General features: G+C 52.5%; 2 protein-coding genes across 2 annotated transcripts in view; both read right to left on the bottom strand.

The window, feature by feature from the left end:
* Nucleotides 1–10,607, bottom strand: part of LOC141954988 (hydrocephalus-inducing protein homolog) — a 208,826-nt gene extending 198,219 nt beyond the window's left edge. Inside the window, 1 exon segment of the mRNA XM_074895066.1 lies at nt 10,533–10,607. Within this exon segment, the coding sequence (XP_074751167.1) occupies nt 10,533–10,607 (75 nt within the window).
* Nucleotides 10,608–10,794: 187 nt separating this feature from the next.
* LOC141954987 (hydrocephalus-inducing protein homolog) overlaps nt 10,795–22,263 on the bottom strand; it is a 96,353-nt gene continuing 84,884 nt past the window's right edge. The window contains 17 exon segments of the mRNA XM_074895065.1: nt 10,795–10,940; nt 11,161–11,345; nt 11,525–11,739; nt 12,146–12,349; nt 12,826–13,440; nt 14,191–14,350; nt 15,326–15,467; nt 15,946–16,129; nt 16,425–16,563; nt 17,010–17,235; nt 18,363–18,536; nt 19,162–19,332; nt 19,993–20,030; nt 20,032–20,197; nt 20,336–20,498; nt 20,717–20,956; nt 22,041–22,190. Coding sequence (XP_074751166.1) covers nt 10,795–10,940; nt 11,161–11,345; nt 11,525–11,739; nt 12,146–12,349; nt 12,826–13,440; nt 14,191–14,350; nt 15,326–15,467; nt 15,946–16,129; nt 16,425–16,563; nt 17,010–17,235; nt 18,363–18,536; nt 19,162–19,332; nt 19,993–20,030; nt 20,032–20,197; nt 20,336–20,498; nt 20,717–20,956; nt 22,041–22,190 — 3,318 coding nt within the window.

Genomic DNA, 22,263 nt, shown 5'->3' with positions numbered 1-22,263 from the left:
AGTAGAAATGTCACCTGAAAGCAGTTTCTAAGATTTTGTGTGATTTAGGAGCCCTGTGACAGAAAGAAAAAAAAAAAGAAAAGAAAAAAAAAACCAAAAGAAAACGGTGTTAATTGCCAGAATTTGCTTTAAGATAATCTTGAAAATGCTGCAATATTTTAGGAAATGTTTATTACAGTTGAAAACTTGCTGAGGTTCCACATGCTCACTGAACTGTATCGGCATGCCACTCATCATGTCACGAATCAGACACGCAGCCACTGATACAGTTAACAAACAATCCATACTTCAAAGTGCCCCATGAGCAGGGGCAATTCAAAGGCGGCTGTGGAATTTATGGGCAAGTAGAAAGGCTCACGCTTCCCCCACCGCTAGAACACCACCAGCCCCGCGAACACAGCCGCTCCTGAGGGTGGGGAAGGCCAAGGAAACCCTTTAGATTACCACACAGCAATTTCTTCATCCATTTACCTCGAAGAACATACTACGAGGCGAGTTATGCGTTTTTGAAGGCCCCTCCGCTGTTACAGCACACATTCCTCATTCCCAAACATTCACCTCTCTCCCCGTTGTTTCTGCAATGTTTGCAGCTGAAGGATCAGAAAGCCAATCGGCCTGGTTCATTGTCAGTGCTGGAACAGCAGTGCCGTTCTTTCTTATCCCCACATGTAGGTATTCACATGGTCTACGATGCTAGCAGCACCTGTCCTCTCATTTCAGGGCAGCATTACAACGCGAGGAGAGGCTGCCATCCAACCAGAAACAGAGGGTGCAGTGACAAGACAGCACTAAGCAGACATATCTAAATCACCCCCCCAAACAAGGCCACGCTTATAAGCACAACGCAGGGGCGTCCAGAATCTCTACGCTGTTGCCTGAAATCTCTGCAGCAATTCCTGCAGTAATACACCCAAAGTTTGCATGCAGAGCCACATAAATTCAGGGGGTTTGGCTTGCAAATGCTTCAGTGGGTACCAGGATGCTGCTGCACTGTTAGTTCAAGATGCTGTGTAGCTCATCGGTCTGCAGGGAGAGGCGCTCGGAAGACCTCGCGATGTACGGGAATAGGGAACCAATCAACATGCCAAAGAAGAATGCTACCAAAACACAGCCATGCTTAAGGTGGATGCCTTTAAGGAGCATATATAAAGCAATTGCGCAGCTAATCAGTTGAACAAGTAGTCAACCCACATATTGGCGTCTGTGCTTTTGTTCCCGCGAAGGTTTTAACCTCCCGCAAGGGTTAGCGGTGATCTGAGCGCCACGTGTCTGTGGATTGGCAGGTAGAAAAAGACAGCTGATGCCTTACCACAACAAATGGTGACCCCGACGTGATGGCAGTGGTGATTTCGGTGTGCGGACCGGTGGCGGTCGGCGGCACACGGCAGGAGGTGACGGAGCTCCACGCAGGACGGGAGACTCCACGGCGCGCCATGGAGGCCACAATCAAGGTACTTAAAACATGGGGAATGCAATATAAGACTTCCATGAAGTCGAGCGCTTTAAGAGCTATGCTACAAAGGTTATTAAAGCTCGGCATTTTGGCCGAGCCGATGGATTGCATGAAGTCAGAGCTCTGGCCTCTGATAAAAGCTGATTTAACAGAGCAGGCAAAATTGGGAAATCCAGAGCACTTGGTGACTTGGGATAAGCAAATGCATTGATGAAAGCCACCCAAGCCGAACAACGTGCATCTAAGGATGCACACAGGGGACTGCAACGCTTCTCAGAGGAGACTACTCAGTCGGAGGAGTCCGCGGGGTCCAGCAGCGGTCGGGGTGCGCAGTATGGAGATGGCAACGGCAGCCCGGGGCCCCCCCGAGCCCCCTGCGCCGCGGAGCGGCCGCCTGCGGCTGGGCCCGCCCCCCCCCTCCTCGCGACAAAAGCAACGAGTTTTTCACAGAGCAGGTGCTGACGCTGTCATGCAGCACAGGCTTTATATGTTCTTAATGGAGTCTTCGTATTTGTAATGTTTGTCATTCTCTGTTGTGTCAGTAAGGAGTGTGGGGGACTTCCTGGTGTGGTTGTGTGATTGTTCTGCGTGTGTGAGACGCAGCCCAGCTGCAGCTGCGGAGTCATCGGTGCTGCTGTCTGTTCGGGCTCAGTGTTCTCAGTGTTACAGGTGAAATACCTCCTCTAACAGGAGGCAGTCATTCTGTGTTGATTGTTGTCTTGAATTCAGGTGCGTGCTCTGCGGGGAGAGTGCACCTCTGAACCACCTGCCTAATGGAAATATTCTTGAAAGATCATCTACCACCTGACAGGGGTTGGTTTTTTTACCAGGGGTCGTAGATGCTGGTTATAAAGAGAAAAATCAAAACTATGGTCTGTACCCCTGTGCTCTGTAACAAAACGGTCAAAAATTGTTCAGCTTGTTAATTTTACTGTGGCTCCCCCTACTACTACGCCGAGAAGCCGCGATGACTCGGGATTTGGATCAGCAGGTACCCCTTAAATATTTCTGGACTCAGACAGTGACACAAGGTTGACTTCTGGTAAAATGTACTCTCGTTAAAGCTAAAAAATCTGTCGAGCTGACAGGCATTTTAGATACTGGCGCAGATGTGACCGTAATATCTGTGAGCAGACTGGCTGTTGGCTCCGGTACCTCAAATGCTTTTCAGGGTTGGTGTCATGCTGTAACAATTCAAAGCAAGGATCTCACTCATGTAAGAGGCCCAGAAAGCTGGGTAGCAAATATTCATCCATTTATATTGGAAACCCCTATTACGTTTTGGGGTTGTGACTGTGTGGCTCAATGGGGAACTCCAACTGGATCAAATTTGTCTTAATCACCACTGCAGCACAACCCACCCTGAAACCCACCCTGAAACTCACCTGGGAAATGGAGTCACCGGTGTGGGTGGGTCAGTGGCCCTTGCCAAGGAAAAAGTCATGCCACCTTAATGACTTAATTCAGGGATGATTAAGTTTCTTATTTTAAAGAAAAGTGGTAAATAGTGACTTTTATATGATCTCCAGCATATTAGTGATACCACACAGGATAAAAATACTTTACAACCATGAATGCCCTCCTCAACAACGATTACCTGAAACTGGCATCTTGTAGTAATTGATCTAAAGGATTGATTTCTTTTATCATTCCCTTGCATCCGAACGATGCACCTACAATTACCTTTTCTATTCCCACTATTGATGTTAGTGAACCTGCAAAACAATACCACTGCATTATTTTACCATAAGACATAAAAGTCCCACCAGGTCCCCCAAGCTGTTACATATCATTATATGGATGACATCCTTACAGCAGCAGTAACACAGGAGATCATGGAAAAGGCTCTGGCTTTAACCAAGCACTCGCTATCTCAAATGGTGTTGCAAATAGCGCTTGAAAAGGTACAGATATCATCACCAGGCAGTACCTGGGCTGAAGGATTTGTGAACAGACTATTGTCCTGCAACAGCTTAAAACTGATGTTAAGACTTTAAAAAAGATTTACAGAAACTGTAGGAACCATAAATTGGATACAGCCGTGTGGGCCTAACTCATGATGATCTGCATAGCTTGTTTGATATTTTGTGAAAAGATCCTTCACTGACATCACCCAGAGTACTTACAGAGAAAGCAAAACAAGATCTCCACCGTATAGCTAACGCCATCTCAAACAGACAAGCATCGCAGGTATACTGCATTCCCCCACGGGACAAGCCACCGTAGAAAGAGCACGCCAAACCTTGAAAGCACTTTTGCAAAAACAAAAAGGGAGAGAGATCTTGGCTCCAGGTCAGCCATATGCTCCGCTGTTTCAGTGGGATGAAAAACACATGCCTTTTTTCCACCAGAATGCCAGAGCAAAATCAAAACCAGTTTTCTTTGTCAAGGCATCAGGCTAAAGACATCACTGCAACTTGCCCTGAATACCAGACAGACTCCATCTCCTCAGCAGGGAAGTGGTGTCGACCCTTGGGGACTCACCTCCTCAGAATTATGCCAATCTGATGTCACTCACTCCGCTGCATTTGAAATGTTAAAATATGTACATGTGTCTGCTGATGCCTGTTCTGGAGCACTGTTTGCATCCTGCCATACAGTGGGGGGTCAAGCACCTGACCAGCATTCCCCACTCACCGACCGGTCAGGCCACGGTGGAGCATACATCTAGCAAGCTAAAGCGTCTGTTACAACAACAACAACAACAAAAGGGGGAAGATGCAAGATACCAGATCAACAAGAGGTCCAGAGCAAGTCTCAAGTGTTAACAAAAAACTTAGAAAGTAGTAACTGAGGAGGACCATATCTTTTAATAACCTGGGGAAGAGGTTATGCTTGTGTCTCCACAGGTCTCGTCTCCAATGGTCACCAGCAAGGTGTGTGCAACCACACCTGAGGGTGAGAGGCAGCCAGCACTCAGGATCCAGCTGTGGGTGCTGTGGGTGCCCCTGTGCCGACAGTTTGTGGTCTCTTCGACTGGTCATTGAAGCAGAATGTCTGGGTAATGTTTGCTACTGCAGCAGAACAAACTACACTACAGATGCCAATTCTTTTAAGAGAAGATGCTGACAGTAATTGCAACTCCTTAATGAGATATATAGGCTTACTAGTCACTAGTGAAAGATGTAGTTTAGATGAAATGCAGTTATTAATAAGGATGAAATGCTGTAAGAATGTGTATTCAACTTTCTTTGTTTAGCAATATTAAGAATTAAGAACTCAGGTGTTTAACCTTATTAGAAACTCCCTTGGTTTCCCCCTGGAGTGCTGGCCAGGCTCTGGGTGGAACCCAACGGGAGGATGAAATCAGATGTTCCCGCTCAAAGAAAACTGCCAGTTATTTTGGCCTGTTGATTTAGAGGCCGGACCTGCTTGCAGCGATGTTGGATGCCTCACCTACGGATGGACACATCGCGTAGGGTTTCCAGTTTGTGAGGAAGGGCACTCTGAATTCTCGCTGCACCCAGGGTTCCCCAGCGATTGCAGATCTGAATGTTAGTACTTCTATTAAGTGTGCTATTCCGTACTTTCCTTACTGTTTATTTTGTAGTATTTAGTCATATCTCTTATTTATCAGTACTGAAATTAGCCTACTCTTTTAACTAGTAATTGTAACTGCTGTACTGTTTCAGCCTTCTGTGGAACTATTGTAAGTATGCTGTGTTTTTGAAGTTTGTCTAACCTTTAATTGATACAGCTCTCAAACGTCTTGCAGGTGCCGTTGCAAAAACCAAGAAAGGGGAGATCTGGGAGGCATCGGCCTTACACAGCCTCTGACAAACAGCTAGGCTTTGATGAAGAGCAGGCCTCAGAAGATAGATAAGAAACTGCTGAGCTGTGCCAAGGTGGCAGGGAAAAATCAATCAGGACAGCAGGCATTTTGCCTGGGCTTAGCAACTGCTGCCGACCCATCTCAGACCTGTTTGATTGGAGTTAGAGCTGAGAGGCTCTCTTCCCCCAGTAGCTGGGAATAGCATGCGAGGTCAGGCCTGGGGATGTATATAGTTTGGTGGACGAAAAGCCGATCTGACACATGGTTGGTATCATCAGACAGTCTGGCTGGGATGGCAAACCCGTGCCTTTAGCCTGGGCTTGTCAAAATACCAACAAGGCCGCCTTTGTTACCACAGTCGCTGTTGTAGCGGACCTCATAGGACGCCTACGCAACATGACCCTTCAACACTTTGGGAAGGAACCTGACACAATACTCATCCCCTGGAAGCAGCAAGTGTGGGACGACATGGTTACACGTTCGGAAGACTTACAACGTGCCATCTTTGACTTTCCAGGGTCCATGACAACTGGAAAGGGTCTACAATGGGTTACACACCTGAAGACACTTCAGCTACAACTTACACTACCTCTAGTCGTGCGCCCTCTTAACGGTACAACATACCTTACAGATGCCTCATCGCAATCACAAACAGCTGCAGTCGTATGGAAAGCTGAAGGACACTGGGAAAAGAGGTTGTGGACTCAGACTAATAAATCAGTACAATGGTTGGAAGCCAAAGCGGTCCAGACGGCACTCCAGCAGGAAACAGAGAATCCAATTAATATTGTTACAGACTCTCTCTCTGTTTATAAACTTGTACACAAAATGGTAACCGTAGGATTTGTGCAGACGGAAGTATCGACTTTGCTTTATGACGCTCTACAACAACACGTAGGACAGGCCTTTCTTACACATGTGAACAGTCACCAATCCTTACCTGGTCCAATTATAGAAGGCAATCATAAGGTTGACCAGGCGGCACGGGGTGTATGGTCACTAGATGCTGCAAAGCATTTACACGCCTTTCTACACCTCGGAGCAAAAGCCTTAGCAAAAAACATGTCATATTTCTCTGTCACAGGCAAAAAACATAGTGGCACTTTGTCCCTACTGTCAAAAGGGCCCACTGTGGGAAGCAGGGGTCAATCCAAGGGGTATCTTCCCCAGTCAGATATGGCAAACTGACATAACAGAATTTGACCTATTAAAACCAAATAAATACCTCATAGTAACCATTCACACCTTGAGTTCTACAATATTAGCCACGATGGCTTGCAAACAAACAGCCAGACACATTATTGCTCATTGGGAGGGCGTCATCGCCTTATTAGGGAAGCCACAAGAGATTAAAACAGATAACGGCCCTTGTTTCATCGCGAGACGTACGAAAGAATGGTGTGCGTTATGGGACGTCAAGTTAGTACACGGCCTTCCTTACAGCAGTCAAGAGCAAGCAATAGTGGAACGTGCGCATCGCACCCTAAAATCCAAACTACAACAGCTTGGGGAGGGGGAAGGTCATAAGGGGACAATACCCATAGACCGGCAACAGACTTTATTGTCCCACGCCCTTTATGCTTTAAATCATTTTGTAGAGGCAACGAGTCCACACCTCCCCTGTGGAAACACTTTATGCCAACCCAGGAGACAAAAAATTATCCTTTGGTTCAGGTCAAGGAACCGGGAGCGATAGAGTGGGAATCAGGCTGGTCACTGAGAGTGTTTGGGCGTGGGTATGCAGCAGTGGAAAAAGATGGTTTAATTAAATGGATACCTGCCCGATGTATAAAACCTGAAATAACCATTTCTTCTTAAAGTTTTTGCAGATTTTCTGTGGCTTTTGGCTACTTGGATCTTCTGCTAGACGAACCATCTCGCCCAGACCCAACATATGGGCAAGCACTACAGAGAAGCATGCAGCAGCTGTGGTTAATACAGAGAAAGAATGGAAAAAAAACCCAACACCAAAAAAACCAACACCAAAAAACCCACCCTTGCACATGAAGAAATAGAACAACAAGTCTTCAATTATTACAAATATAGCTATATAGCATGGGGAGGGGGAAGTGTAGGGAGAGGCGCTCGGAAGATCTCACGATGTACAGAAAGAATAGGGAAGTAAAGATCTCGCGATGTACGGGAAGGCATATATAAAGCAATTGTGCAGTTAATAAATCGAACAAGAAGCAACCACCATATTGGCGTCTGTGCTTTTGTTCCCGCGAAGGTCATAATCTCCTGCATGGATTAGCTGTGATCTGAGCGCCACACCTCTGCGGATTGGCAGATAGAAAAAGACAGCTAATACCCCTACCTCAACACAGGACTACTGCAGCTGGAATATTTTTGGATTGCAGAGAGACAAAGCTCCTGCTTAAGGAAAAAGATTAAAAAAAAAAAAAAAGAAAAAAAAAGGCAGGGTGTCATGGAATGCTGTTTTGACTGAATATCACCTAAGGCCCAAGCCCTCTACTCATGTTGTTGGATAAATGAGATTGTCTTTGTTATTTGATTTCTCTATCTCGATACTGAATTTCACACCTCCTATCTTATTTTATTGAATCTGATGGAGAACCAAAACTTGCTGGCTTTAACTTTGCTGGTATAGCTGCTGCTACGATTTGGGAATAATTTTTTGAGGGGTGATATTAATGCATATTAAAAGACAAACCTGTGCTGGATATTAGATGACTGAACTCCAGTAAGATTTAATTCCCATTTCTACCATTCTGCTACTTCTTATTAAACTTGAAATAGTTCTCAGATTTTATTTTTCTATTGAGTCTACCAACAGGAGAGTACAATCAGTACTATAAAAGTGTGTTCTGGAATGTAAGCATTCAGTTTCTGCCCGAACTACCACGACAGGTGATTTACCATTCCACTGAGAACATTCTTGTCTCACTACAGACAGGGCAGTTTGCAGAAACCGAGGCAGGAACAAGGGAGGCACAATCTTTCGTGGCAATATCCTGGGCTTAATTTAAATTACTTCAGCAGATAATGGTCAGTGCTGGCAGTTTTTTCTCAACTAAGTAATCCGACATCACCTCCGTGAATGGGAGGAGTGGGGCGTAGCCAATGCACAGCAGCCCTTTCATTTACCGAGGTATGACTTTGTTTGCAGAGAATATGCCCTGGGGTGGTGGCAGGAGGGAGGAAGAGGAGCCACTTCTAGGAGCTTGGGTCTTCTGCTTTGATTAGGTCACAGCTACAAATAGATTTAGGACTCAGCCATGCTCAGCATTTTGCTCCTACTCGTACACAATGCTTTTAGAAATAAAAAATTAAAAAATGGAATGTGGAATTAAGGTGGTTGATTTAAATGACAGCAGAAACCAAAAAATTACAGATCTCATAGTCCAGCAGCTCCTTAAAGGAGTCTTAAACATCAAAAAGCAAGAAAAACCCTTGCGGGACAACATCCCACCCAAGAGGAGGAAGATGGTGGAGCAACGGGTGGGAAAACACTCCAAAACCCCGCGGCAGGCGAAGCCGGACAGGCACAGCGTGGCGGCAGGCAGCAGCAGGCAGCAGCAAGCGGAGAGCATCCGATGCCGACCACGTGCCCGGCAAGCGAGCCAGAACCTGAGGGACACCACGGACAGAGTGCCGCCGCCCCCCGACCCCTTCCGACAGGCGGGCAGAGAAGACGTGGAGCCGGATCCCCGCCGCACGCAGCCTGCGCCCGACCGCCCCAGCCCCAGCCCTCTCCCATCTCTCTGTTTCTCACTTCATTAAAGGTTCGATGTGCGTTTCACAGCGCCTCTGCCTGGGCTCATCCCTGCAGCGGGAGGCGGGGGGCCAATGCAGCCCCTGACCCGTGTGTAGATCTGACCCTCCACCGCTTCACCCACTGCATGAGGAACCCCCCATGACTCTGGGTGGAGATGCTGAATCAGAACATCAGTTCCCAGACTCACGGTTAACGAACTAGAAAGAGCTCTCAAAAATCATCTGCTCCCATGGAAGCAGGAAAATTCTTCTTTAGCTTTGAGAGCAGGACAAAACCTTCTGGGACTCGATACGCTCACGCTGCACAAACCCCCTGTTACACCAGTGTTACAAATCTCGACAAATCGAACACCATGTCCCGAGCCATTTCCAACCATTTAAAAACGCTACATCAAATCGCCATAGCTCCTGGGGGATTTTCACTTTCTGGCCTGTTTAGGTGGACACCATCCTTAAATTTTGCCCTGGTTTGAGCCCAGAGGGCAACTGCGCACCACGCAGCCGCTCACTCACCCCTTCCCCGCAGTGCTGGGAAGGAGAAATGAAGCAAAGAGCTCAGGAATGGAGATAATGACAGAGAGGGGTGGCTCGAGCACCCATGAGTCAGGGCAAAAGACAGACTTGTTAGGGGAAGAAAACAGGAATAGCACCTGAATTCAAACACTAACAATGCTTAACAGACACAGTGGGACAGTGAAAAGCGTTATGTTACCACAGTTAAAAACCCCTCGCCCCACCCCCCCTCCCTGGATAACGTCCTTGGCTCCATGCCATGCAGCTGCCGCCACAGCCCGATCAGTTTTTAACTGTTTCAGGAATTCCTGTACCAGTCGCCATGCAGTTGAAGATGACACAGCGATGGTGTTCTTCCTTACGGCCGCCTCGAATAAGGCGCTCCCTGCCCCCTTCCATGTTTCCAGATCAAGAGCAGACCGTGCATCAGCAGGGACCCCATTCCTTTTGCACCAGATAAGCAAAGTGCGCAGGGCTTTCCCCTCGTCAGAGGGAGGTGGCAGCAGAGGGCTCCACGATGGGAGGTGGAGGGGGCACTGCCTGAGGGGCTTTCTGCTCATTCCGTCTTTGTGGAGGAAACAACTCATCTTGTGCTTCCTCATCGGAGTCCTCACACAATCCCCTCGCCCTCAACCGCGTCTACGTTTGGGACGGGCTCCCCCCGCTAGGTCCGTATCTTGACCTCTCGCCACCAGGACCCGGCCCGAGGACACCCCTGGATTATAAGGTGTTTCCCCTGAGCTTGCTTTCTCCGCCTTAAAGTCTTTTAAAGGCTCTTTTAAAAACCTCCAGGTTGTAAGGAGGTTGGTTGCATTCTTATGACCGCGAGAGGCACACTCCAGCAGTTTCTGTCCCAGTTCTTCCCATTTGCTCACACTAAATGCAGTGGCAGTGCCAGCTTCATACCCTTGCGCTTTGATTCACGACAACATTTTTTGGAGCGCTACATCATCCAATTTGACTCCCCTGCGCTGAAGCACCAACTTCCACATTGTCAGAATCATACCCTCCTCCTTAGAGAGGATGGCACCCATCGCTTTGTTCCCAGCCGCTCACCTGGACGGTGTCAAATTCCAAAAGGTTGTCGGGACTGTGCAGCTCTCCCCGCCGCTGCGCTTGGCTGGGCTCCATCTCCGCAGCTCTTCCTGCCGCCGTTATTTATTTCCTCGGTGTTGGGATCACATCGGGGCCACCATTTGTCGTTGAGATGGACACGACAAACACCGAATTGTGCAAAATGGCTCCTTTATTGTTCCAACAAGCCTTTTAATGACTTTATGCAGCGTTTGTGTCCATGTACGACTGGTTTTGGTGGAGACTAACAGTTCACGGCTGGATGCCCTCTTCTCTGTTGCAGCCTCGATGACCTTCCTCTCCTTGCGGTCAGGCAGTTCTGGTCTGGCAGTTCCTTGATCTTCTCAGCTCTTCTCGGGACTTTCACGTCTCTTAAGGGTACGTGGTTATCTGCTCAAAGTCAGTATCAAACTTACATTCTGATCCCTCAGACCAGCCCAGGTCTCCCATAGTACCAGTACTGGTTCCCAGCTCCAAGCACGGGAAGAGACACTGGGCGGCTCAGGCAGCATGCTCTGCCCGAGCCAGAAGGTCGCTGGGGCACAAGGGGCAGCCCTGGCTCTGAGTTCAGGGAGGAGCAGTGTGGGAGGCTCCCATGCCCCAGCCTTACCGTGGGGGTCCTGGCTGATGGTGGGATACAGGCAGGTACCCCTGCAGTGCACCTGGTACTGTCGGTTCGTCCCCAGCACCTCAAAATGCAGCGTCTGATCAAACTGCCCCGGCACCGTGGAGCTGAACTGGACCCTCAGTTCCACCTCGCCGTGGGCAGGCACTATCCACCGGCAGCTGCTCAGCCTGGCAATGAAAGAGGAGGCTTCAGACATTGCTAACGAGCAAACGAGAGAAGGAGGCGGCTCACGGACTCGCCATCCCGTGGAGGCCCCAGCAGAGGGTCCCTGTGGGGCTGGGGACGATGGACCCCGCTGGCAAGATGGATGTGAAGCAGAGGGATCGCCTCCTCCCTCACGGCTCACCTGACGGATCTCCCCGGGGATGGGGCCGTGTCCATGTCGCTTTGGCGTGCCCCGGGGCGCTGCGTGGGTGCTCCCGTGCCCGGCGCCTGGAGACCTCTCCTGCCTGGAGACCTCGCCCGGCTGGAGCTCCGCTTCCTCCTCACAGCCTCCGGCCTGCCCGCGGCTTTCTCCTTCCCCGACTGGCCCCTGCTTGGCGTGACCTGCTCCTCTGACACCTTCACACCGAGGCAGAGAGGAAAGGGAGAGAGGTGAGACCTGCCCTGAGACGCCCCCATCCCAGAGAGAAAGCTGCAGGTTTGTTAACAGACGGGAGAGAGAATAAACCACCAACCACCTCTGCCCATGGATCTGGTCTTCCTTATGGGACTTTGTTTTGCCTACAACACCCCTCCTTGCCCAGGACCCTCTCCTCAAGGGAAGTTGAAGGGTTTAGCTGATTTTTTTTTCCTCTCATCTTACAGAACTGTCCCATGTTTCAAGCAGAGCTGTCTCTTTCAGACAGACAGGAGGGATGCCTGCAGACATGGGGCCCTGTCATGTCTTCACTGCCCTTCCACAGTGATCCTTTTCCATTCCACCCGCCCCCCATGCCCCCACCCAGCCTGGACCCTGCCCTGGCACCTCCACTGCAGGCACATCCAAGAGACTTCTGGTGTTCTTCTTTTCTTCTTCTGCAGTGGCACCTTCAGGCACGACAAAGGCGAAGTGCTCGAGGGCTTCTCCTGCTGCAGGGACCATCCGCTTCTCCGGGTAGCGGATCACGGAGTAGAAAGCCGTAGGTGGAATGGGAGGCCCCGAGGGACCCAGTCCCAAGTCATCCAGGATCTAAAGCGTAAGAGAAAACCCTGTTTATGCTCCCGTCGCCTTCATCCTCACACTCCCTGAAAGACACTGAGCTTTTGGCAATGGTTTTTTTTTATGTAGATGGAGTACAGTGATTTTTTATGCCCAGCAGGGTGGGCAGGCTCCAGAGCAGTGCCAGGACCTACAAGTGGGACCTAGAGAGAAATCTGAGTGACTCGGCTGAAGGAAACAATGACCAGGAGCTGCCCTGCCCTGGGACCATTTTAAGTGATTTCCAGACTGGGAAACTCTCTGAACAGAGAGGATGAGAGCCCCCCGCTCTTCTGCCCGACCTGAGGGATGGCAAGAACTTCCCCAGCCACGTGGCTGCTGTGAAGCCATCGTGGAACATCATCAGTGGCCTGGACAAGGCTCTGTGCTGTTGTCACCTGGCGGGACACAATGCACCAGGGCCCAGACCACGGCAGGCTCAGCATCTGAGCCTCACAGGGCTTTACCTGCTCTGCCGCTGGCAGCTTGCCACTCTCCAGGATCGCCCTCGTCACATCTGCAGAGCTCAGCACCTGGATGTCCAGGCAGGGCACCCCAACGTCCTGGCCTCTGGATGACCCTTCTGCACCTTCCCCTTCCAGCCCAGGTAACTTGGAGTCCTCAAGAGCCTTCAGTTTTTCCAGACGCTCCTTCTCCAGCCTCTCCTGGTGCTCCTTCTCTCTGTCCTTTCGGCTCCTGCAACGGCGCTGGCCTTGGACTTGCTGCTGTACCACCTCCTGGTTCAGAGGGGACAGCAGGATACCCTGAGCCCTGTCCCAGGATGACAAAATATGTGTGACATCCTTCTGCGATGCCTCGTAGATCTTGAACCTCAGGGCCAAGTTCTCGCTGTCGCTCTGCGCCTCGGTTTTAGTTTCTCCCTGTTCCGGGTCCGCAGGTTGTACAACCTCTGCTGAGCAGACATCTGCCAGGGGAGCCTCGCTCTGCTTTTTCTTATCTTCCTTGTCATTTGCAAGAGAGTCCGGGTGCTCCTTTGCAGATCCCTTCCTCTCTCCCCCCTCGGTGACTTTGGACAGGTTGCCAATGGATGCTCTGGTGTTTCTGGTGGATGCGTTCGTATTCTGGGCAGGAGGAGCAGGAAAAAGCGGTGAGCATTTCCAAGCACCAACTCAAATGCTGTAGGACAGCTGCGATCTTTGCAATAGCACCCCATGTCTCATCTGAGGCTTGTGCTAGGTGCTCTACAAATCCCAATTCAGAGCGCAGCTGGTACCCAGTTGAGCTCAACTGAAACTAAACTCCCCAGCGTCAGACTGATGAGGAGTCCTGCAAACCAGCTGAGAAACAGAACAGCTTCCCCGACCCAAACTTAAGACACCTCCTTACTCCTGTGCAGTCCTCCGGGCACGTTTCTGGTGTGCTGAGCATCCATCCCTATGTCTGGCTGACACTTTGGGAAGTCTGGCTGCTAATGAATACCTAGAGGGCCTGGTGGTATCTCCTGCCAGACAGGTAGCAAAAGACACCACATCCCTGGCGGGTCAGGGCTCAGAGGTGTAAGTCACATGCAGAACGGGGAGAAATGCTGGACTAAAATTATCTAGGGCTCGGAGTTATGTGAAGCCATGACTCAAAGGCAGCATGACCCTAGAAGAGCAGCTCTACCCAACAAACCCAGCCAAAAATAGCCCTGGCGAAGCAGCAGCAGGATCAAACACTGGCTGCTGTTTCCCAGCACAGCCCCGTGTGTTACCGACGGCCAGGTGCTCATCCCCAGCACTGCGGGTGGCTGCTGGCTGCGCCAGGAATGGTTCGGCTCAGCAGGAGGGGCCCCAGGGCTTTTACTCATCTCCATAAACACAACCACCCACCTGCCCGACTCCAGGCTGGCTTTTCTTCCTTGCAGCATTATCTTTCCCAGGCTTTCTCTTGGCCCACTTAGATGACTTCTTCAGATCTTCTTCCTCCCTCAAGTGTTCTAGCTCCCACCGGTGCTTTTCCTCAAGCTCTTGAGCCAGCTGCTCCATCTCCCTTCAGCAAGACAAACAAAACATCCCCAAGAGTCACCGCCAGAAATCTGGGCTCGTTGCAATCCCAGCTGGTCCCGCACTTCATTCACTGACCCTGAGGCCAGGCACAACCGTTAGACCAGCTCTGTGGACTTCCCTCAACCTGGGGAGGCTGGGACATCCAAAGTGAGGGAAGGCGGGAGGGGACCTCCAGGGCCAGCCAAATCTAGGCTTTGCTGTCACAAGGTCTAAATTGCATTACTTCTCCAGTAAGGCCCACCTGGACACCTCCAGCAATGCTGCCAAAGACTGGCTGATCCAGGGGAACAAACTTCAGCTGGGGCTGAAAGAAGTGCTGACACACAGGCTCGCTTTAAGCAAGTCCCTCCCCAAGTTTCAGGCAGGAGTTAAGAGAGCCATAAGCTTATCCTGTGTATCCTCCTGAACAGGGCTGCTTTGCGGGATCAGAGCTTCCCCCAGGCTCACCTGCTGCTGCAGCTGAAGCTGAGCCTAGGAGAAACCAGCTTTATGGCTGGTGTCACTCAGTAAAGGAAAACCCTGGGAGCTCAGCAGTGCAAGGGCCTCACCTACACCAGGACTGGGATCTAAACCAAGCCAGCACAGCTGTGCCTCACACCAACCCACACCACAACCCCTCTGGTTTGGAGAAGAAGGGCGATGAAGAAGATGAGAATGAACATCATTAACTAGAGACACCTGTAAGCACAGTGGCAAGGCAAGCACAGAGCCCAGCTCCCTGCAGCCTGTGTCCAAGCCGAAGGGCTCACCACTAAAGCGGAGAGAGGATGTTCTCATCTCACCGGAGGAAGGTGCCTCCTCTGCTGGGAACCAGGGAGGTGGAACTGGCAGTCCTTGTGCTGCTGGTAATTAATGCTTTTGACCTTGGTAACCCCTCTGAGCTCAACCAAGGTCTCCGGAGCAGGGAAACCCTTCGGGGACGCTATCCTGGGGAGGCACCCATAGAAGGCTTACACACCTCTTCTTCCTCTCACGCTTGACTTGCAGTATACTGTTATCAAACTGAATTTTCTCCTCCTCGGTGAGGGCATCATACTCGTCCTCGTCCATCTCCCAGAGGCGGGCTTTCTCCCTCCTGGCAGCTTCTTCCCGCTCCCGTCCTTCAGCACAGACCAGAGGAGAAACCGTCAGTGCCTGCAAGCAGAGCTTGCTGCTCTGGGTGAGCTGCCAGGATTCACAACTCTGTCCCGACCCAGCCTATCATCCTGCCAGGAGATACTGGCGAGCTCACATCCCCGCTTCAAAATTCAGACAAGCCCCCAAACTATCGCTGCTCAGTGAGTTCCCGTGCCTTGCCTGGCTCACACGCCCCAGCGCCGTGGACGGCTGGCCGGTGGTTAGTTATTGAGCCACAGCAGCTTACACTTGTGCCCAAGCTTTAATGTTAGAGACTGAGGTCAGCCTCAGCATTGCTGTATTTTAAGCAACTGTGAGCTGAGTGCTGGCTACACCGAGGCAGAAGGTGGAAGGATTAATAAAAACCCCTCTTACAAGTTCTGCTGGTAACCCAGATACACACGGGTAAGGTTGAAGGCTTGAGAGAGAACATGTCAGAGTTACGGAGACGAAGAGTCTCACCTTCCTGCTCTTTTGCGGCCATCTCCCTGGCTTTCCAAGAAGCATAATCCTGGAACAGGTTCACAAAATAGATGTAAGGCCGATTTCTGACAGCTTTGAGCAGGCAGAGGAGAGCAGACGCCGTGTTGCATGCAAAGAGGGTCTCCAGGCCATCAAACACCACTCCCTGGTAGCAGTCGCTCAGCTGCAGATAAAGCCAAAAAGGAAGAGAAAGTCAGCTGTCGCACGCATTGGGCTCTCAGCCAGTCACTAAAGCCTGTCGTCAGAGATCACCAGCCATCCCAGTTCCAAGTGCAGCAGCTCAGACAAGCTCTGATCTTCTCCCGCGCTCTGCCAGCTCATGGCATCTGCAGCTTCACCCACGGATCCCTGCACACAGCCCAGGACTCCTCCAAGAGCAGGCACAGCCCTCCTCCTCCTCTCTGAATTGTACCTCGCTGCCTGTCTCTCCCTAGCAAGAACGCCCCCACCCCACGTACCTGCAGCCTGTCAGAGAGGATGGCCACCAGCAGGTCCTCGGGCAGCACGCAGCTCCTAAAGCCCAGCTCTTCTGATGTGCTGCTACCGATGCTCAGCGATCGCTGCGCAGGAAAGCAGGGACGGGGAGAGAGGTGAGAACTTGATGAGCCTTGCAATGTTGAACGCCACCAGAAAAATCAACCGCTTTGGAAACCCCCAAACAATTCCAGCTGATGAGCTTGGAGCTGGGGTTTCTCACTAGCAGGAGACTAGAACAAAACTGCAGGCCAGCAGCTCCGGGGGAGCACGCTGGAGGGTGCGTGCGTGGCCAGCAGAGACCCAAGCTCGCAAGCCCCCAGCGCAGCATCCCGCAGCTTTGCCCACGGCTGCAGCCACATTAGCCAGGACTGCACTTTGCCAACAAACGGCTGAGATGCCGTAGAGTGTTTCTGCCAGGGTTTCATTCCCAGCCCGAGCCATGCCCAGCCTGCCCAGCTGGCTCTCTGCACTACAGACCCCCGCACCAGGCTCTGGGTGACGCAGAGCCTCCACTGGAAGCGGCCCCTTCACTTCTCAGAGGCAACAGAAAGGTCCCAGGCATCAACCAGTGCAGGCCGTGCTTCACCTGGGAGCCTGTCAGATCCATCAGATGCTGCTTCTGGGATCGGGCTGTGGGGCCATCCCTCTTCTCGCCTGCCGCAGCGCTCACCTGGCCTTGGGAGCTGACGGACTGCCGGCTGACTTTGTCCACAGAGCTGGACCGGCTCGTCTCTAGGCTGCGCTTGGCCTTGGCGTGGAACTGCTCGCCGAGGGACTCATCTGCGTTGTGACCTGCGGAGGGGACAGACGCTCAGTGGGGAGCAAGCAGGCACCTTCCACCCCAACGGACACAGCCCTGTGCCCTGGCAGGGACACGGCCCTCGTCCCCCAGCCTGCCGGGCACTAGCAGCACCCATCTCCAGAAGCAGCTCCTGCCCTGATTCTCTTTTTAGCATGGTAAAGCACACCACCTGATACTGGATTTTAAAGCCAGAGAGTTTTTAAGGCACAGCTCCGCATCCCTCCTCACAAATGTGCACGCAGGTGACGCCGCACAGTAGCTCTCCTACGGATCAAGCCAAGGCTCCATCCTCCAGGAGCATCATTTCTGTACCTTGCGCCCATCCTGCACTCTCACGTGGAGACGGTAACATGCAGCCCTGCCCCAGCTGCATCCCCATCTCCACTGGAGCCAAATCCTCCGCATGGGCTAACCCCACCTGGGGCCCAGACCCTTCTTCCTTCCGCCAGCTCCCAACCCAACCAGATTCAAAGCTGAGCAATGCAAAACTTCCCCCACCAGAACCAGGGTCTGGCCTCACCCTGCAGAGCTCGGGGCACCAACTGCCCAACCAGGTTTTCTAAAAGTCTCTGGTCTCAGGTGCAGAACAGCACCACATGCACGAGCTGTGTGACCTGACAGCGTGTATAGGGAAACCTCTGGAGAAAAGAGTCTCATCTGAAACTCTGGGAGGTTATTCTTCCCTTCCTCTCACGTTTCTGAAGCCACACTCAAAGTCAGTTGTCTAGTGCTTCACGAGCAGCTTCAGAGGGCTTCTTCCTTGTTCAAGTGGGCATCAGTTCTGCCTGATGGCCACGAGGAGTCAGCTGGATTCAGCTTTGAGGAAATGTAAAAAAACCCTGAGAAAAATTCAGGTGTGCTTCACCACTCCTAGGAAAAGGAGTATGTGCTGAGAAGCCCAGAGGCAGTAAAAGTGCCCCTGTCTGAGCCCTTAAAACAGAGATTATTTTCTTTAATAACATGAAATGCTTTATGAAATGGCTTTGCATTTCTGCACGCTGCACCCATGTTCCCTAAGAGACCCAAGGGCTGTCAGACTCCCTCTCTGGAGCAAGCAGAAGCGGACGGTCAGGGTGGGTTTCTGAAGCGCTGCTCTGGGTCCAGCGTGTCTCCTTACCGGCACCCTCTGCCTCCTTGCAGCTCTGCTCGATGGCAGCCCCGATGCACAGCTCCCGGGCGCGCAGCCCTGCCGAGCTGCTCCTGTCCGAGATGGCTTCTGTCACCACGGCGTCGATGGACAAGCAGGCAGCGCCGTAGTATTTGGACAGGGCAACCGCTGCCGCTGTCTTTCCTTGAGAGAGAGGAAGACTGCTTGGTGACACTTGCACGTGAAGCATTTTCAGGGACAGGCTCTAGAAAGTCCCCAGACAGGATTTCAAAGTTTCAAGGACAGTGGGAAATCAAGTGCCCCTTTAGGGGAGACCACGAGGGAGGGAGCTGAGCACGGCTGGAAGCGTTGTCCTCTAGAGCCAGGCGGATCACCTCCACCTCACACCCAGCTGAGCGCTTTGTCCCTCGTGGGGACCTCAACCCTGGGCCAGGACGTTGTTTCGAGCCCGGTCCCGCCACCCCTGCGCTGGCCGGCGCTGCCTCAGGCAACGTCTGGGCACGGGCTGGGGGTCAGTGTGGGTGAGGGACCGCGCCCATGAGGCAACCTGGGCACTAGGCACCGTGCTCCCACCAAGCAACGGGGACACGGCCACCCTGTGTGGGGGGAGGATAGCCTGGCTCTGTGGACACGGGGTGAGCCACAGCACTTGCCCCAGCTGGTGAAGGCCTGGGACCATTTCATGTACCAGCAGGGCTGTGGCTTACCTCGCTTCGCTTCAAGTGGTCAATCAAGCAGCACGGGCCACCAGGACGTGTCTCTCCTGCTCCCCCCGCCCTCCTTGCAGCCACGGGCTCGGCTCACCTACCTGTCAGGGGTGCCCCATGGACGATGACGACGATCCCTCTGCGGTCTCGGGCCGCGCGCCCCTCTGCAGAGATATCGATGCCAAGGTGGCGGGCGATGGCCCTATGCACAGGGCTGTCGGTCACTTCTCCCGCGGCCGCCCTGCTGCTGGTGACGCTCTGCCCATGCTCTGCTGTGCGGAACCAGATAGAAAAGTCAGCCTCCTGCCTACCTATGACCCTGATCATCCTCCCCATCCCCTCAGATCCTGGGAGAGAAGACTCTGCTGAAACCAACACCACACCGAGGTCTCACCATGCCCCTCCTTTAGGCTTGTGCAGATCAGGGTCTGCCCTAGATGGTGGTCAAGGTGCCTCTTCAGAGTATAGGAAATGGGCTGGCAGAAAGAGGAAAGAACAAGCCTTTGGCAATACCTAACAGGACTGGGCCAAATGTCCCGTCACCTGTCAACGTGGTCCCAGGTCCTGCTGAGTAAGGGGCGGACAGGCAGAACCAGGCATTTTACACTGTCCCAAGGGAGAGGCTCCATTTGCACATTGAGCGACTATCCAAAAGCTGGATGCTTTAGGAATATTACTCCAGGAGATGTAGCTGGGCTCTGAATTCATCATAACACATTTGCAAAGAGCTCCCACCTTTGCCCTTAGGAGGTCACCAAAAGCCATCTCGGCTTGCAGTGTCACGCAGGACAGAGAGCGCGCTGCCCTGCCTAGGAAAGGGAACAGCATCACCCTGATCCCAGCAGCTCCTGGGGCAAAAAGGTGCTCATTTGGCAAAACTGGGGAGAACCTCTCTGGCCTCTCACTTGTCCCTGTCCCGTCTGCAACAATACCCATCCCCTGTCTTTTCTCAACACCTTCCCTCTCCTCTGTGTTCAGATTTAGAGTCCACCTCGTTGGACTGGCTTTCATCAAACACGGAGGAGAAAACGGATGAGCTCTGGGATGAGACAGCGTGAATGATCCCAGCAGAGGACTTTCTTCCTTGATCTGACAGAGACTGGACATCTTCAAAGTTTGCGTGTTACAAGGCACAGACTTTCACGCTGGAATTCCTCCACCAAGCTGGGGAATGGGTGGCTGCTGAAAGCCTGGGCTTCCCGTGGGGAGCTCAGGGTGTGCGGGCTGGACTCCCCGCTGTGTCCACACTCAGGACAGCCAATGCCAAACCCTCACCGTTGTCCTGGCCTGCTGGTTCCCCAGTCTTGGACTCCTCATCCTGCAGCCTCTTCTGCTCCTGATAGTACTCCAGCACCTCTGGGGGCAGCTTCTCACCCGGGGCACGTGGAGGCAGCAATAAGGTGTTACGGCAGTCATAATCTTTAAGCATCTGCAGGGCCTGTGCATGTAGGGAAGAGAAGACATATGCAGGACGTGTTTCTAACAACACGGACTATCCAGGCCCCTCCACAGTCTGCCAGCAGAGCTGGCTAACCCTGAAATGCCACCAGGCTTTGCCCTGGGAACTGTCTCCATCTCCCTGGCACGAACCCGGGAACGCTGGAGCACTGTGAAGCTACGGGAGCGTGCACATGGGGACCAGAGCTTCCCTCTCACCTGCTCCTCAGCAAGGTACTGCTGGTCGAACTCCAGCGAGTAAAACTCGATGGGGAACTCGCATGGGTTCTTCACCACCACCGTCCCCTCTGCTCCACGGCTGTGCGGCAGCAACGGTCCCAGCTCGAGCACTGGGGGGCTGAACTCCAGCCGTGGCTCCAGCCCACTCCCCGAGACCTGCAGCTGGAGGTTCTGGCTGCTCTGGCAAACAGTAATCTTCATCTCACTTCTGTAGGACTTCTGAAAAGAGAGAGGCACAGAAAGCTCCTCCATGAAGTCCCAAGTGACAGGGCCTCAAATTCAACTCTTTCCCCAGGGCAGGGGTGTCACCAGTACCTCTAAGGGGAATGGAAAACAGATGTTTACTTCCAGCAGGGGCTACAGCATCTGCATGCTGGCTCTGAGGAACTGGGATGAATCCTAATGTGAAGTCTAACTGGCTATTTTGGTGTCAGATGAATCTAAAACGCACTATCAGATGTTTTCACCTAGTCACAAGGGAGTGTGATGCTCATGAGAAAGGTCCTCAGGGTTACGTTGCCCAGACACAGTCCTGGCACTGCTGCATCAGGCAAACATCAGCTCGATGAATGAGGCAGGTGAGCTCTCACTGGCTAGAAATAAGGGTCGACTTCTCTGCTCAGTGTTTGGCTCTGGTCAATGCCAGACACAAGATGGTTACACCTCTACAGCAATTAAAACATCCCTGGGACTGTTCCCAGGCACGGAAGCACCTGTGTCCATCCTGTTACCCACTGCCAGTTTCCAAGCCACGGTGGCCACAGGCAAACTGCCTTTGGGAACGCCCCGTCATTGCAGCTGACTCCCAGAGTGCCTGGGAACGCGCAGGCAGGCTGAGCCAGAGCCACAGGGACTGCTGGCAGCAGCCACTCCAGGCGACTGTCCTGCCGTGCCCAGGAAGGTGCCCGGTGGCTGTTTTGCCTGCTGGTACCAGCAGCAGGACTTGCCTAGACTGGCCCTTGCAGGGTTATCCCCTGTGAGCGCGCCAGCTGCTCTGCACCAGGGCGCTGCAGCCTCAAACAGGCGCCTGCAAGGGGGAGACGAGGGCAAACAGGCAGATTTGCCCCCATGCACCAAGAGGCAGCCAGCCCAGCGTGCCCTGATGCTCTCTGAGCAAGCTCCCCAGGGGGATTTCAAAGCCCCTCTCAGAAGAGTGTGCTGCAGGGGACACTGAGGCACAGTGGGTACAGGGCTTGCAGAAAGCTCTCTGTGGAGGCAGACGCCGTCTCCTCCTCCCCGTGCTGGGCTCTCGTTACCACACTGTCCTGCCAGATCTCCTGGGGGTGACACTCGCCCATCTCACCTCTTCGGTGGGCGAAAACCTCACTCGGACGTGGCATCGCTGTCCCGGAGCGAGGGTTCCAGCCGAGGGCAGCGCCTCGAAGACACATGGCTGGGCTTTCGACTTCTGGGGCACCTTCTGATGCAGCCCCGCTGGCCAATGCTTGTCCACCTGAGCCAGAAAACAATTGTGTGAGGTCTCCTCGGTCTGCGAGGACAGACCCTCGGTCCCCGCAGTGCTCTGA

This window comes from Athene noctua, unplaced genomic scaffold (assembly GCF_965140245.1).
Source record: "Athene noctua unplaced genomic scaffold, bAthNoc1.hap1.1 HAP1_HAP1_scaffold_50, whole genome shotgun sequence".
NCBI classification, from domain to species: domain Eukaryota; kingdom Metazoa; phylum Chordata; class Aves; order Strigiformes; family Strigidae; genus Athene; species Athene noctua.
Note: the sequence above shows the minus strand (reverse complement) of the source record. Positions and strands in the feature narration are given on the sequence as shown.